Raw genomic sequence first — 18353 nt, 5'->3', positions numbered from 1 at the left:
CAAACAATCATACCCACGCTCACAAATACACACACCCAAGGACATACACCGAAAACATGTGCACCCAAACACACAAACTCAAACACCCCAACACACACACCCAGACACACACAACCCAACACATACACGTAACCACACAGGCCTGACCAAATGCACCTAAACACACAAACACATCTACACAAATGCACTTAACCAAACACTTATACCCAAACACTCTGGGAGCTCTCAAACATTTAATACACTTTATAATGACCCAGTAATGATAAAGAGAAAAGTCCATTTAAGACTTGGCAGGATACTCCGAACTGGAACTAATGCCCAGTCCCCCATGCTTCAAGATGGAAAGAATTTACGCATCCTCTCTCTAATCGTATCAGTCAGTCATCCATTATGTTTCTTTAATCGGAAAAACACATCAACACAGCAAAAAAGTAATTTAGATCAGGACAAATATCTTGCTGATCAGAAATGAAATTGATTTTATTTTTTTTATCTTTTTTTAACTCATTTTATTTATTTCTGTATGGTTGAGATAGTGTCATGGTGTTTCCTATTGTGTAAGTATTGCTGACGGCGTGATTACTACTGATGCACAGATAGAGCCAACACACCCTGAAGGTTTTCTAAGATGTTACTGCCAAATGAAACAGGACTTTAAGATGGATTACATAAATAAAGCTATTTGTCAATATTTTTTTTTAATCATTATGCAGTATTATGGGAATAGATTAGCTTGGCTCTCTTCCATTCACAGGAATATTTTGGCAATTCACAGGAATATTTTGGCTTCCTTAAGTGTGGCTTCCTTTGTTCTGTAGGTCTCTGTGGAAAGGTCTACATCTCTTGTGTCTGTAATGGAGGCATCAAACTGCACTAACCAAAGACTAATTCTCTTGGCTCCTGCTTGCTTTACATTTTCTATCTGGCATACTGTGCTTTTACTTATAATGTCAATTTATGTCAAGGAGGATATTTGTAAAAATGTTATTGTTGACAGAAGTAAGACGGGACTGATATCGCTGATGTCCCTCAAACTTATTTTAGAGACAAATGTTGCCAGGGAATAAGATGGCTTCCTAGTGTCATTGTAAAGACATGAGGGCAGCTCATCTGCATCCCTGCAGATACAGATTGACAGGTATAGTTTGTCATTGGTGATATTTATTATGTTATTATGAGATTATCTTTCTTATGTTATTATGAGATGTGAGATATGATCTTTACCATTACTGTGCTGCTCTGAACACTACATTGATATGTTTGTCCCTAACGACATGGACGAAATATATTCACTGGCACGCACGGTATTTATATATTTAATGTTAGGCTTTTTATTGGTAAAGAAATCAGTATTGAGCAAGTAGTGTGATGTGTGACCGTTGGCTCAGTGTCTTCTTTGGTTATTATCACAGAGAATCGTACTGGCAGCGGCTCCCCAACATATTGTTTGACGTTCACATTGACAGGAGCCATAAACACCAGACAGGGTGTTAAGGTTCAGTCTGTCTTCTATTGAATTTGCTCAGACAAGCTAATCTTTATTGTTTCCTTATATGTCTAATCTATTTCATCTGCACCATCTATTGTGCTTTTGGCTTGTAACGTTACCAAGATAGGAATTAAGTAGACAGGACAGGACTGAGCAGTCCATTTGATTCTTGATTCTTTGATTATACGGTTCCTGTGGGGGTCTGTCGGATCTGACTTAGAGTGCGGTGTCTGCAGCACTCCTTCTGCTCCATCACCCTAGTCCAGTTTGACCTGCCTCCTTACCCCCCCCCCCCCGGAGCAGAGCGGGCATCCATCAAGACCTCCGGGGCAGCCTGGCCTGTTATTGTCACCTGCCCGTGGCCTGCCCGGATGCATACGCAAGGCTTAATCAATGCCACCAGAGTTGTGCCAAACAAATCTCTGCATTGTGGTGGGGTTGGGGGGGTTGGTTGGCAGGAGAGAAGCATGAAGGTGAATTAAGTCATCCTGCTTTGAAAGCACTTCCTCGACAAGGTTGCTGTTACGAAACTGAGAAGACACAAGGCTGTTTGCTGAAGCAGTAGGAGAAGTGACAGTGGTGTTCTTTTCAGCCAGTGCAGAATACATTTATGGTGTTGGTGTGCACGGAGTAGGAACTCACACTTGAACTTGGAACTCGTAATAAGAACTCGTAATTCAAGTGGCCATTTGGCCCACATGGTACAACATTGTGTTTCTCCATTTCACACGCTTCGAATACTGTAAACATGCATCAGTGTAAATCAGATTCTGGTAGTCAATATGTCAAAGCTGTGGTGGTTGGTATTCCTTCACTATTCATTTAGTTAAGTGAAATACTTTGATATATTTATTGATATTTTTGAAAGATTTTCACTGAACGACTATTTCTTTTGCTACTCATCCTGTTTCTGTGAAATGTAATCATGTACACGCTGTGTTTAATTTATGATCTCCATGAAGTATTTCCTTCGTCGGTAAAACCTCCCTGGGATAATGTTCTGTTCTGTTTGGTGTCATGTTTCTGACATGAATTGCATTCTATTCTCCAGGTGACGGCCAGGTGGATTTTGATGAGTTTATGACAATACTGGGCCCAAAGCTTCTGTCGTCCGAGACACGAGAGAGCTTCCTGGGACACACAATAGACAGCATATTCTGGCAGGTAAGGAAATCCCAATTCATTTCTAAGCCTCAATTAAAAAGTGTCAGTGTGCACAGATGGGAGGACGGGTTTGAGTGCACAGGCGGGATTTGGGGACCCAGATGGCTATGCACTTGCATGCAAAGATGGGTCTGTCAGATCAGGACTCCTGGCCCTGAAGATTATCAGACGCTGGCTCGTTCTTAAACTGCATTATCGCACGATACTAAAACTGCACATCATTTTTGGTGCCAGTGCTTTTGTGGTCTGTGACCATATTGGACAAGACCCCCTTATTTCTCTCTTTAACTGTTGACAATCAGAAACGACCCTGCCAGACAGTGGACACATGTGCTAATGCAGACCCACGTTATCTAATGGATGTTACTACGTGCAGACCTAGAAATCAGTGAGCTTGAGCTGACACCAGCTTGATGGATGTGTGGGTCGGAGTGGGGGGGGGGGGGGGGGGGGGGGTTGAGGGACTTGCGGGGGTTGAGAACAGAGGAATATCTCTGGAGATGGAGCTCTAGGTCCACCACTCTGCTTTGATGCTACCAGGGATGGATTGGGAAGCGCGTTGGTGCCGAACAGCCAGCTTTGACCTTGGGCTGACCCTGGGGACAGGGAGCTGTCGGAACAAGTCTCCGTCTTCCTGCCGAGATGCCTGTGTGAAAAGGGCAGAGTGGCTTCCTTCTCTCTTGAAGGACCCGGTCCGCCGAGAGTAAACACTGGCGCCTTACATTAAAAATACATTTGGGCACGCTTTGATGAATGAGCGACTGTGTGCACTTCCAAAAGTCATCCGTGGGTTTTCTTTTTATGTTCGGCATGCATTGTGAGATGAATCACTGTCTGGCAAAAAGCTGTGCCTTTTTCGAGGCAGTGACTTGAATAACAAGGAGCTGTTCTTTACATGATGGAGGGGTGTCAACACTCTTTCCCTTTTTAACAGGTTCTTAATGCCTCATAGTATTTTCTTCTCGACAGTTACATTGTCATTTGGCAGACTTTCCAAAAGAGACAAGATTATTGTCTGCATTTATCTTGACATACTCCTTTAGGGAATTGATCCGGTGGCCTTGATGATTCTACAGCCATGCTTTTAACTACTACCATCTGGATTTGAGTTGTCGACACATCATATGCCATACGGCATATGGACTATTTTGTTTGATGGGATGGCAATGTTTGTTGATAGATTGGCAGGGCTAAACAGGGTCGCTACAGAGATATCACCTACAGTGTTTGCTTTCCTCAAAGGAAATGGGGAGACGGGACGAAACCAGTGACGGGACATCGCTACGCTTGTTCTGTCTGGCCACCCTCTCTCCATTGTGTGGGGCCATTTGTCTGCTGCAGCTCCCTGGCCCGGCTGAGCAGTCTTTTCTTCCTGAATGGATAGGTGACCTATTGATTCAGGCCCTGCTTCCTCTGCCCCTGAGAGAATTAATCATTTTTCTCAATAAGAGTTGCTTACTTGCCCATTAGGTCTCTGAGGGTCCTTCCATCCCGGTCGGGGAAAATGAAGCACGAGCAGCCCCTGACTGAGGGGGCAGGGCTGATGGGAGGTGTGGCGTAAACCACACACCGGGCGGTCTGGCCTGCTGCACTGATGCACTCTCTGCGGCACTCATTGCCTGCTGCACTGGGCTGACGATGCCAGGGATTCAATCAAACCCTAGCTCTGACTTAATAGTCTAATGAATTTTAGATGTGTGTGTGTGTGTGTGTGTGTGTGTGTGTGTGTGTGTGTGTGTGTGTGTGTGTGTGTGTGTGTGTGTGTGTGTGTGTGTGTGTGTGTACTCTCCCCTTCTTCAGAAAGCCTGCCACCCACAGACACTGAAAGGAAACAATCAACACCAGAGACGATCCAAGATACGCGACCCTTGGCTCGAACTTGAAGCTTTAAAAAAAAGCCAACGTGTCTTGTGACTAATGAACTCGTTCGCACGTCGGGGCGGTGACATCTGAGCCCATGCGAGTCGCTCAAGCAGCCTCTTTAAAGGAGTGCGCCGCCCGGCTTCACCCGCAAACTCTTGATGCATCGGCAGGAAGGCGAAGCCTCCAAAAACCTGCCAGTGGAGGCTTTAATTATGTTTTATAAATGACACCGGGCCTCCGCAAGCTTCTAAGAGGACGCTGCTGTTAAGTATTTATTCTGTCTGTGACAAGGCCTGTCAGGCGGCCTCCATCTCATCTCCTCACGCTCTTAATTTGCCGAGAGCGGGCCGCGAGCGGTGAGGCAAGGTGAGGCAGCCCTGACTCACCCGCTAAGTTATTAATGCCGTGTTGCTGTGCGAGCTGACGCGGTGACCTCAGGCAGGGTCACAAGACTGAGCCTGTACCCCGGCCTTCCCGCCATTTTGAGTTTACCACGGGCTGTTTGTGCGGAGGCAGGCCGGGTGTCTGTGTCCCAGTGGGGCTGTGTTTTGGTTCTCGTCATCTTGCGAGCACTTTCGTCTGTTTGTGTATCTTTAGTCTTTCCCCATCTGCTCTTTTCTATGACCCACTGTGTGTCAGATGTGTGTGTGTGCGTGTGTGTGTGCGTGTGCGAGTGGTTCCAGTCAGGCACCAATAGCACATGATAATGGGTTTCACCCGATGCTGTGTCTTACACCTCCACCTACATCCCAGAGCGGGATCAATCCATCCTTTCCCACAATCCTCCGGGGAAGCATCAACGAAGACAGCTTCTCACTTCTCCATTCAACCTCACTTTCTCTCTCTCTCTCTCTCGCTCTCTCTCTCTCTATTCCTCTCTTCCTCCCACTCTCCCCTCCTGCTCCGATCAGACCATTTGTCTGCTGTTGCACGCCCAAAAATCTGCTCATGAAATGTTCAGCACAGTGGACTAATGCGAGTCTCAGTGTGTTAATAATAGCTACGTGTCACTTTTATTAATCAGAGCGGGTGTGGGAGAACACGCTGCATCTGGCTAAAGAGATGGTGATTTTCTTCACGAGAGACTCGCCCATAATGATGGAGCAACACAATGCGACGAGGAGAATCCATCACTCCGGCACGTTAGGCTTTGACAGTTAACCTGGAAAGAGAGAAAAACACCAATTGTCATTTGAACGTGTTGGCAAAGATTTTTGACACCTCGGTTTCACTCCTTCAACGACCTTGAGATTTCAGTCCATCCTCTCCATATCCTCAGGAGGGGGCTGACTCAGAGATGGATCAGGTCCGTATGTGGCCCGTATCTGGCCCATATGTTTCAGACATCTGCTGCTCTCTAGGCCAGTTCTCCTGTTCACTTCTCATCTTCCTCTCTGTTCATTTAGACTTGTGTCATGTCCATGTCCTATTGATATGAGGATGTAAATTGGATGTAAATTGGATGTAAATTGCCACCATATATTTTATGCATGAAGTTTTTCTGGACTATTACAGTTTCTAAAATATTAAACAAATGGTGTATAATGAGTCACCCCCAGGCTGTGCTGCTGAGGAGTACAGAAGACAGGGTCAGAGATCTGTTTTTGGGTGGAAATGAAACACTACGAGGCTGTTGCTCAGAGGAAAGCGCACGTTTGACTCCGATACATTTCTCCTAATTAAATATTTACCAGCTTCCTCTGTCTCTCCCGGCTGGATTTTGATTTTCATGAAAATTGAACTCGCTCTGGAGAATAGTGGCATGCATTTTTAGTGTACTCAGAGACCCTTGAGAATCCATTCTCACATATGGCTGACTACACCTGCACGGATGAAAGATGAAGTCTTGAAGGTGAATTGAAGTAGATACTAGGTTCAGTATGTAGATACTAAGCATGGTTTTTGACCATGTTTTTGACCAGTATTTGGCCAATATTTGACTTCAGGATACAACTTTACCACTGTATACTTAACTGGGTTTGTTATAGTTTCAGTTGAACTAGAGAGAATGGATGAGTGATTGATGGTGCTTTGCCGCGTCTCTGCCAGCGGAAATATTTTGTACAGAAAATTAACAGCACGCTGAAAAGAGTGATGAATGCGCGCTAAATTGAGGCTTTGACAAAACACAGCCGAAACTCCACAGTACAAAGAAGCAGCACTTTACTGCTCTAAAATCTCAACAAGAAGAATATCTCAACTGAGCTCAAGCCAATTCTGAGATGTTCTCCCTCTTAGCGCTGCTTAAGTGCAGAAGGAAATGGCACATACAGGAGGTTCGTCTCAGAGGCATTGGCTTTGGGCATTTTTCACAGCAGAATGAATGCACAGACTGCAATGGTCTGAGCATAACCATATGCACAGTGATGTATGTGGAGAGGGCAACTTGATTGCAAGAGAGAATTAGTGTGTACCTCATGCACAGGATTTGTATGTTCACCACAGCACACTTTTAAACTAGCTCTTGTACTCAGTAGCAGCTGACAGGAACCAACCTGGGCCTGAGTTTAATGGCCACATCAGTCTCTACTGTATCTGAGTCAGCTGGAGATACAATCACATAACTATACTCTGCATTCTGTAATTAAAATGCAGTTAACCAATAATCATTCCGCTGCGCGCTGGGGTCCTGTTTGCCCTGTAGGGATTTGTTTTTCAAGAATGACCCGCGGACTACACATTATCCCACTTATTATACAGTTATTTATCAAAAGATAAAATACATTTCTATAAAAAAAGATTTTTTTGCCATTCTGTGACTTCCGCTGATGCATTGCAACATTTTACCTGCTGACTAAGTTACAGTGAATTTCCGTTATGATAAGTGAACAGACTACTTGTGGAATTATATGAAAGATGTAAATCAGAAGCACTAAACCCATTGACAATGGCAGAGGTCATTATTCATTTTCAGCAGTCATTATCAAGAAATATCAGACCTCTGAACGTTGGGATGGCCCATTCAGTTTAGCTGCAGCCTTCTGAGGAGTCGCATCATAACACATTTTATTAGATAACTTACACTAACTTTCTAAGTTATGTCAGCTACCACTAATCAACATTGTCACCGGAGGAGAATGTTGAATGATATGGAAACTGTGTTACATGAGGCGTAGGAAATGAAATGGAGAGTGTTGAGGATGAGAACAGACAAGCTGTCTCCTCTGCACTCTCTTCTGTGTTTGCCATTGACTGCAACGCATGATGCATGGATGGGAGATTTAATGAGAGTGGATTCCAGTGTGAATCAAATATGAATGTCATGATGGTGATGGTGAGTTCCTTTCTGAATATTAATAAGCTTAGCACTTTTAAACAGCACGGTAAACAAAGTACTCAACAGAAGGGGACATGCAGGGGCAGAAGAGCTTTAATTGCGAAATGGATTGTAAGAAGAGAAATACAAGGCACCAAGGACACTGAGGAGAACACATGGTAATGAAGAAAATTACCGCACTAGAGAGATAAAACTTAAAGAATAGATAAAAGTTAATCAAGCAAAGGAAATCAGGACAGTTAACATGAATGAATGCTTTAGACGCTTTTAAATGTACTGACTCACTTTTAGTCATAATAGTCAAATCTGATTCCCTCCACTTTCAGCGGCATACAGGAATGGCTAATAGGTCATTTATGGGCAGATAGAACTGATATTGGCTTGTATCTCCTCACCTAATGGGGTAAAACCGTGAAATAATCTTGAGGTCCTAAAATGTCAGGATAGGTGCAGTATGATCCTGTTTCCTGAACATTGTTCAGATTATTGCGGCAGTGTCTTTGACACAAATGCATATAGAACATATACATGGGCAATGATAAACATACATGCAGTTAATTGCAGTTGAAAGACCTTTCAGCAGTCTTTGCACTGAGGAATATTGATATTGATATGTATATTGATTGATTGATATTGGTTTTTGATCATACAGGCAAGTGAAAGCATATAAAGTTGAAACAGTAGAGAGCACAAATTGGTGATGTGAAGGACATGGTTGAGGCTCGACCCTATAGGGAAGATCCAAACCAGAATACCACTGAATGAGAGGCTAACTCGGTATACCAGCAGATCACATTGGATCTCAACGTTAGCTATATCAAAAGAGGCATTTTGGGTTGAGGCCTTTTACTTGTGTCTAAGATCTGAGACTTTGAAAAGTACCACTTCAGTCTATGGTGGTCAGACGCTCACTGACTTTTATTAGGAATATTATCGTTGATATTATATATTAACAATGATACGTATTGGCGATACGTATTGGTAGAGGATGGGACCATACTCTCTTAATCATTTTATATAGGACTGGAAGGTTAGTGGTTGGCCAAGTGGTAGGTCCAGGCTGCTTTTCTATAGCAGATACCTTACAATAGCTCTTTTGAGACTGTTAGGAATCATCATCAGTGTGGTGGAGATTGATTGGGTATCTTCAGGACATTAACTGATCATTACAGTAGACTTGCTTTAAATGGGTGAAAAAGTTGTATTTGTATCTATGAAAGCTTAGGTGAGATGGATTTGGAGGGAATGAGTTAAGGAACTTGACAGAAGAAGAAAAGTTGAATTTGGGGTTTTCACAGTCAGGATAGAAAAGTGGGCTTTGGTGGCAAAGCTTAAATTCCCTTTTTACGCTTTAAATTGATTTTTATAAACAGCATGGGGAGCTTTTAGGGTCATAGGCCTCCCAATCCTCTCAGCTCCTCCTCAGTCTATTATTAATGCAAAATGGACGTTCTATTTTTCTTGGGTTTTGGGTTTGGGCCTGGGACATTCTTTGCTTTTAGATGATTGACAGCACATGCGCTTGTGCACATTTAGATGGTTTGTGAATCAATACCTCTGCTTGTTATTTGGGATTAAAATGCACACTGATAATATGTTATTAAGTATCATTTGCTGAAATATGCACATAGAATCTCAGATATCCTGAGATTTGGGCATTCTTAAAGTTGCCTCTATCAGCTGTCCATATCAGCAGTAGCCTCTTTGAGCCCCTGTGCTGTACTGCCGATGGAGAAATGGATAGCACGGCTAGGCTAGCTTAAGATCTGAAACTTAAGCTTGAATAGCTTCTGATCCTCAGAGGGCTAGCAGAGGTCATCAGATGGTCACAGCCTAGCCTGTGTGGTGTTTGGAAGGACACATCACCAGTCTACCCTTAAAATGTGTCCGGTCCTGTAAATCAGGCCGCGGTGAGTCAGACCACACACCTTCCGATAACACACAATCGAGGCTTATTCCACTTATTCCGCTGCTATAGAGCAGCTCGATGAGAAATGTAAGATGATTTGGTCTTATTCTTTCTACGTTATTAGATTATCTAATGTAATTTCACAGTGCTTTGCTTGACTGGTATGTGTGCGTGTGTGTGCATGTGTATGTGTTTAAGTGTGTGTGTGGTTATAAAAGTGTGTGTAAGTGTGCGCAATTGTGATAGTTACTCTTGTGAAATCCAGCCATCTGATTTGGGGTGTTTCCACAAGGCTTTTTAATTTAGTGCATTAATTGCCTCGTGGTCTCGGTGCTTTCTCCCAGGATCCTCTGATGCAGCATATTAACGTCGCACTTCAGCGCCGCGGCCCAAGCTCGCTCAGCATCTCCCGGCCAATCATTTACCTTGGCTGTCATTTCCTCAAAGGGGAAAAACTTGTTTGCACTTGAAGTATTGATCCCCGGCAATATACTGTCATCACTCCATTATTATGTTTTTTTGCTGCAAAAAAATCACACACACAAGGCTCAAGGGCTGGAACTTAATCAAACCCCATCCATTCATCTCTCATGTCCAGGCCTCTTTTTCCAGGGCCTCTTTGTTGCGGCCATTATTGAATGAGAGGAGGGAGATGAATAATGCATGGAGTTAAATGATCCTTGATCATGCAAGGAGAAACGGGGTTTCGTTCCCCTGACCTGTTGGACAGTCGCGTGACATCGGTTTACGGCCCATGTTAATCATGCTCCCTTTTGTGGTCAGACGTTCCAGATTAACCTTGAGACCTTTGCAATGTAATGAAAGACTCAAAGTGTCTATGTAAGTCACATAAAATATCACAGACTTATACATCATTGTCTCATTCGCTAAATCCTGTATTTCGTACATCGAAAGGTGTGTGTGGTCCGTAATTTGCAGATTTGCTAGTTAGACTGTTAAACCTACTAGTATAATAAGATCTTTTTCACTAAGCTTTGCTACCATATCTGGATTATATTTATCTACTTAATTTCCTGCCTTTTCTTAGTTGACTTACCAAATCACAAAGAACTAATTAAACCAGAACCACAGGGGAGTTCACCTCAGAACAGAGACGGGCTATAATGTGACAGTAATCTGGTATGAATGTGAACGAGGTAGAAGCCCTTCAGGAACGTAGCTTTGTCTTGGCCTTGAGGTGGAGTTAATGCGAGTTGGCACGGAAACATCTAGCTTAAATTCCACCCCAGCCCTGGGTGGCAGGAGCTGTGTCATGTTTCTCGGCTTGAGACGTGCCGTCGTTTGCTGGCTGTGTTTGGAGAGAATTTGTGTGACACATCAGGGGTTATTCGAATGTCGACTAAGTTGCACCCTTCCGACAGGCACTTGATAAAACAACATTACTAACTGCAAGTCACAGAGGACTATCATCTTACTTTTCAGGAAGAAATACCAATGTCCACCCAGCGAGAGCTAATACTAATTATCATCATAACAGTATAAATATTTACAGACATGTTCATGATGGAAGTCTACTTCTTGACAGTTCATGGTAGATTTCTTTTGACTATGCCAAGACTCTGAAAACCTGATTTGACTCGAGTGAGTCTTAATCAGGACCTGTGCTACGCTACACTAGGGCTGAACGATTAATTGCATTTGCGATTTAATCGCGATATGATAGAACGCGATTTTCTAACCGCAACGTTCACGATTAAAAAACGTGGTCTAAAAAAAAAAAAAGAAATACCTTAAGATGGTAAATTTTGCACACAGTGTTTAAAAAGTGCATGCCTCGTGTTTATTCTTACAATGACTTTGTTTAAATTACTGAAATGCACCGATTTGTTGTACTTGATTGTTGTTCTTAATTCTGTAATGAGCAGTTAAATAAAAATGTGGGAAATAATATTTTACACTAAATTGATCTAATATTGTGTTGGTCATATTTAAATAATTCATTACGATTTGTTGGGAAAAAAATTAGGATAAAATAAAAAAAATCGCATGTTAAATCACAATCGCAATATTGGGGGGGGGGGGGATCGCAATTAGATTATTTTCCCAAATCGTTCAGCCCTAGTCTACACTCAAGTGCTGTCTGGAAGGACAACACAAAGCATTCACTTACCTCAGATCCCATCACTGTGTGCCTCCAATACTAATGGAGTTTCCCTGCTCCAAAGGTGACGCTTCCCTGGACGAAGAAGCTCCTGTGATCTTCAGCAGATATCTTATTTCAAGTCTGACCACTGGCTGCTCCAGTGACCTCAACTAGGGTTGACAAATGTCTGTTGTGCTCAAAATAGATCTGAAAAGAAGGAGAAAAAAAATCCCAGTATCGTAGCTGATGGTTCACCCACTCTCTCTGTCTCCGGGCTAATGCAGGTCAGGGAGTACTTGTCAAATGGTGTCAACCAAGAACACTTGAAAAATATCCCAGAGATAAATTACAGAGGTGGTGTAGTGGCAGGAATAACTGAGTGCATCATAGCCGTCTGAAGGGTGTTGTCATATTAATATTTTGTGAAGGACTGATCACTGAGATCTCTGCCTATGTGTCTGGCTGTCTCTGTCTCTGTCCACCTTATCTTATTGTTTTTAGTCATTTTTACTGGTCACTGTACTGCATCCTGGCCAAAGGCCCACTCTGTTGACTGGCATGTAAAATTACTGTTGATTTTGCGTCCAGTTCAGGGACACAGTCTGATCTCTGCTGAGCACACAATTACTCATCATCAGAGGGTTGATTTAACCAACTAACTGATATTGTTGCACCTAATCCAAGTAAAATTAAGTCCATAAAAGAAAAGATACTGTGAGTTCTTAATAAGAGCTACTATAAGGAGAGGAATAGCATAGCATTTTTTGTTGTGTGATATCCCACAGAATCATTGTGCTGTGAGATATTCCTGATGAAATATCCTTCATCCCCAGTTCATTAATTGCCATCAGTATGTGTGTGTCTCTCTCTCTCTTCTTCTTCTTCTTTTTTCTTGTATCAACCAGAATGGCTGCCTTGTTAGGAGAAAGAATCACATTCTCATCAAAAGACCATTCATCATTTTAATATATTTTCTATTGCAAAATGCTATATACTTCTTTTTAATTAAAATGGCATGCTTTTTCCCCTTAAAGTGCAGGGATTACATTTCCATATACACATATGAACTTCGAATAAGGGGGCGAGGACATGGTTAAATTCACTTAAAAACATTTAATAAATAAATCTGTATGAAAGTTTCATCATATCACATCAGTCTTTTTCCTGTCATCGATCCCCTCTTTTATAACTCTTTTTTAAACTTCTTTTATAACTTGACTGCATAGTATTTGGCTAGGGACAAAGATATGATCTATTGCCATGCGACATCTTCTCTTTCATATTTCTGAATTTACTAAAAATATTATTTGTTTCTGTTTTTCTGACAAACTGCCTTTAATCTCCCATAGAATATTTCACTCACGTTCAAATCTGTTTGCACACTCTATGTTCCAAAGTTTCTTTTTCTTATTCATTGGTTGTGGTAACATAAGAACACTTCCTCACTTCTGCTCTAACAGGAAGCCTTCCAACTGAGATTAGCCATTCAGGGTCTCTAAGTTTAAGTTTTTTTAACCAAATACATTTTTGCAAAACTTTCTATCAAGGTGAGATATTTATTTCTAATAGAGACACCATACACCATTTCCTCTATTATACAATTATATATTTCTTTAGCAGATGACTTTGCCCAGTAATGTTTAATGACATCATGAATTGATAAACTGATTTATAAAATTCCCAAACATTAATATAATGGTGGGTATTATGCCTCTCCCTCCCTGTCTTTTTAACCAAATCCTCATGGTACGTAGCCCAGGAGGCTTTCGTCATTAAGGCCCTGCATATAAAGGCACACATCTTTACTTTCCAATAGATATCGAAATTGTTTGCACAGAGTCCTCCCTATTTTCTCTAGTTGTCGCCCTTATTGACCTGATACATTATTTAGTTATTTTATTTATATGTGGCTCTGTAGGAGGGAAAATGATAGTTAAAAAGGACAATTTTGATCAAATAAATTGTTTTATTAATTCAATTCTTGTTTTATACGTATATGTCAACTTATTAATTTCTTCCTTTATCTCTTCATCTTTCATTTCCCAATTTTAATCTTTTATCTCTTTCTTAATGTTGTTTTTTATTTGAACTTTCTGGATGGCTGATCCATACTCCCTCTGTTTTATTGTCATTGAACTTGGCTCCAGGAGCACCCTCATATTTTTTGAAATGCCCATTCACAACAGCTACAGTGCCCTCCACAATTATTGGCACTCCTTGTGAGTATGAGTAAAACAGGCTATGAAAAAATATCTTTGCTGTTTATCCTCTTGGTCTTCCAATCAAAATATTCACAAAAACCTTACCTTTTCATTGAGGTAAAATAATTGAAATAAAAAATGTTTTTGCCATTAAATAAATATTATTCTCCAAAACATGTGTCACAATTATTGGCACCCCTTAATGTAATGTTTTGTGCAGCCTCCCTTTGCCAAGATAACAGCTCTAAGTCTTCTCCTATAATATGTGATGAGGTTGGTGAACACATGGCTCGGGATCTGAGACTATTCCTACATACAGTATCTCTCCAGATCCTTCAGATTCTGAGGTCAGCGCTTGTAGACTCGGCTTCAGCTCATCCCACATTTTCTATGGGGTTTAGGTCGGGGGACTGTGAAGGCCATGGCAAAACCTTTATTCTGCAGGCGGTGAACCATTTTTGTGTTGATTTGGAGGTGTGCTTCGGATCATTGTCCTGCTGGAAGGTCCAACCATGGCTCATTTTAAGCTTACTGGAGGGGGCTGTTAGGTTTTCATTTAATATCTGCTGGTATGTGATGGAGTCCATGATACCATGTATCCTAACAAGATGTCCAGGGCCTTTGGAAGAAAAACAGCCTCACAACATCAAAGATCCGCCACCATACTTCATAGTGGGTATGAGGTACTTTTCTGTATGGCTATCTGTCTGTCTACGCCAAACCTGCTGTTGATGTTTGTTGCCAAAAAGCTTTATGGTCTCATCTGACCGTATAACTCGACCATATAACTCGTCCCATTGAAAGTCTGACTTACATTTGGCAACCTGTAGGCACTTTAGTTTGTTGTTGATTGACAGCAGAGGCAGAGAGGATGAGCTAGAGAGAGGAGCAGAGTTATATATTTCTGTCACGCTGGTTGTCGCCGAGGTAGTAAACAGCCATTGCCCGTTGATCCTTTGGTGTGCCTGACAGCAGTACATTAGCGTGTGTTAGCATGACAGCTTTAGCCAGCCCTACCTGGGATCACTTCACTGGCTGTGTCTCACAAAACACTCGTTGCCATGATAACCCAGCTGAACACGTGCCACAGAGTATGAATGCGAGTACCGGAATGTTGAAAATGCACATCCCTACTAGCCATGAAAAATTAGTTAAAGTTAGCTAACCCTAGCTGAATATCCATACGTCTCTGGTCGTGCAGCTTTTTAGAAGGAGACCGAGGCTTTTTTGGTTGGGTAGAATCAAACATTATCTCTGTTGTTCCAGTTTGTTCGCTTACTTCTATGGCGGTCGCACGCTTTGTTCGCGTTCTTATTTGCCAACCAGGGTTGTCGAAATGGACAGTGTGCAGAATCACACAGGCCAAAACACAAACCGATGCTCTGCAGCGTAAGTTTTGAAAGGAGAATACACTGGCTGTAGCATTGTTTTCGGAGAAGCCAGTATTTCAGTTTAGCATGTTTCCTCTCTGATGACATCTTATTAATTTATTTTCAGTTCATCTTATGATTTAGTACAGTAAATGTATTACATATTGGTCAGACAAGCCACATCGCCGACATCTAACTGTACGGTAAAATCTTGCCATTACATGGCCTTAAAGAGATTGAATTTGGTGTCTGAAATTGTTTGCTGTTTGTACACCTTTTCATCGTGACCTTATATCTCCTTACACCATACCATATATCATACTTATCCACAAGTTTATCAAAGAGGATAATAGGTGAACACTCAAAAAGACCTCTGCATCTTTGTCCAATCTATCGGTCCAAACTAACTACAGTCACTTTCTCATAGAAGATTGTGATGATATGACCAAGTCTTGCATTTACTATGTGATGGACTATGTTTCATGGAACACTTATAGGCAATTTCATTGACAAAGAGTAAGTCGTATTCTTTTCTGTTTGGAAGCGCTATAAGCGAGAACACATCAGAGGTTTTCATCCATTGCGACGAGAACATTAGATTATCTCCGACATACTCTCTGTTTGCTGCTTTGAGTTCTCCTTTGTATACAAGGCGGCTCCAAAATATTCGCCTACTTTCTCGCTGTACTCTAATCATTTGGCTAATGGTTGTTATCAACTGCCACCGGTTTTACCTCCTCCACTCATCTATCAAGTATAGAGAGTTTGTCTCGGAACTCAAATGTCTCTCTCCCTCCCTCTCTCTCTCGCTCTCTCCCTCTACTTCTCCCTCATGACGTGTGTGTTCTCAGTGGCTCACCAAAGGTTTAATTACATGCAAGTCACCTTGACTACCTTGTAATATTTCATTTCATTAGGACCTGTTTGGCTGTGCCAGTCTGTCTCGATGCTGGGAAGCCTCCCCCTCTCTCTGCATTCATCTTTGCTTGTGCTGTCAATCAAGTATAGGGCGTCTGCCACAAATTAAAGTGCAAACAGCACTCTGCTCCCTCTCTCTCTCTCTCTCTCTCTCAATCTCTTTTTCTCTCACTCTCTCTCTATCTGTCTGTCTCTCATATGCATATACACACACACACACACGCACACACACACACAGTCACACTCCTTCCTACCTATCTATGGGCCCCACTGCAGGAGCACATTTAATTGGTTTGTACTGTGCAATCTTGTTCTTAAAGGTAATGAACATCCTGATCTTAGCACTATTCCATTTTCCTGTGTAATTACTTTAAACCTGCCCATCAGTTGAACATCGCCAACACAGCATTGGTGGGGATGCTGCACATGAGGGCTAAAAGCAACAGCACTAACACCTGAGAGAGACTTGCAACACAGATTCTCAAATCACATTTCACTCAGACCGATCGGACCGAGTCAGTTCCATCGATTCCATCGATGTTGGATGAGTACATTTATTTTTGTTTTTCCTTTTTGTATTCAGTCACTCCTTTCATGCCTGTATCAGCAAGCTGTGTGTGTTCTGGATGAAGCATGGTCTGAGAAGAGGTGTGTGCATATGAAAGCAATGAGCGAGGAAGAGAGTGATGTTTCCATGGAGCTGATTTCAATTTCAGATATGGAAATAGGGCACAGGCAGTGAGTGAGATTGTTTGTGTGTGAGTGTGTGTGTGTGTGTGTGTGTGTGTGTGTGTGTGTGTGTGTGTGTGTGTGTGTGTATGTGAGAGAGAGAGAGCAAGAGAGGGAACTGACTAAACCCCCTGCTGCCATGAGGACAATGCAGAGCCGTATGTGTATGTTGGTGTGTGTGTGTGTGTGTGTGTGTGTGTGTGTGTGTGTGTGTGTGTGTGTGTGTGTGTGTGTGTGTGTGTGTGTGTGTGATAGTTGTGATATTTGTGTACATAGAGATGGGGGAGTCATCCTTGAGAGGTAGAGAAAAAGCAGGAGAAACATAAAGGAGAAGCAGCCTTGGATCTCTCCTGCTTCACTCCTCAGACCCATAGGAAACCTGAGACGAGCGCTCATAGCGCAACCCCCACATGTAGCCTAGCTTAGCGCCCACCGTAAGTATCCACTGACTTTTACAAATGACACAGGCTTGATCCTCAGGACAGGCTGGCACTCCCCTGAGTGCTCCCGGGGGTAATGGGCGCGCTTTCCCTGATTAATAGCACGGCTGTAATTGCCTGTTAATGTGAGATGTAATGCTGCTGTTGTTAAAATGGTGGAGCCATTTGAGGGGAAGCTGCCCTCCTGATGGCTGTTTTGACCTGGGCGCTGTCTTACAGGCCAGAGGCCTCTGTGCAGGATTATGTAAAGCTTCATTGACTAAGAGATCCTCATATAAACAGTCTTGACTGGGTATCTCTTTCTAATCTGCAGCTTTGTCTGCTGTATAAGGTTGGGATAATTTAAGCATTAGGAAGTGTAGTGGCTGAGTGCGCACAAGATCCCTGGTAAAGGCCTTATTAAAGTGTGCAAATAGCAATTCGCAATTAGCTGGTTAGCATTATTATTTACCATGTCTGATATCATTCTTGCTCATGATTAATGCTAATAGTTCATATGTAGATCGCACTGCAGGTTATCAGAGGCAATTACAGTGCAGCTCATCATAGCCTTGGCCACATATGACAGATGGTCATACCAAAAGGTCAGTGTCACAACTCTTAATACAAAGCAAAGGTCAGTTTAATCAACGATCTACCAGATGATGATTCATCGGCTGTAGGCCACCATCGCCTTGCGATCCCTAATATTTGGCCAAGTGGAGCCACCAAGAGGAAGGTTATATTGATGGGGAAGGAGTGGTGGTCTGGAAGTCTGCAAGCACTCACAATGATGAACACATCTGGACACCTTTTAAAACGCTACGCTCTTGTCATTCCGGCAATGACACTGACACGAACCATCTGCCCAGTCAATTTCCTTCCCCTCCTCCCTCCCATCCTTCATTCC

The 18353-nt window shown here is 42.4% G+C and overlaps 1 protein-coding gene across 4 annotated transcripts in view; it reads left to right on the top strand.

Moving 5' to 3' along the window:
* Positions 1 to 18353, top strand: part of caln1 (calneuron 1) — a 50850-nt gene that overhangs the window by 21582 nt on the left and 10915 nt on the right. For all 4 annotated transcript variants that reach the window (XM_031573437.2, XM_031573438.2, XM_012836193.3 and 1 more), the window contains exon 4: positions 2541 to 2653. In XM_031573437.2, coding sequence (XP_031429297.1) covers positions 2541 to 2653 — 113 coding nt within the window. The remainder of the gene's footprint in view (positions 1 to 2540; positions 2654 to 18353) is intronic.

This window comes from Clupea harengus, chromosome 9 (assembly GCF_900700415.2).
Source record: "Clupea harengus chromosome 9, Ch_v2.0.2, whole genome shotgun sequence".
Lineage (NCBI taxonomy): Eukaryota > Metazoa > Chordata > Actinopteri > Clupeiformes > Clupeidae > Clupea > Clupea harengus.
Note: the sequence above shows the minus strand (reverse complement) of the source record. Positions and strands in the feature narration are given on the sequence as shown.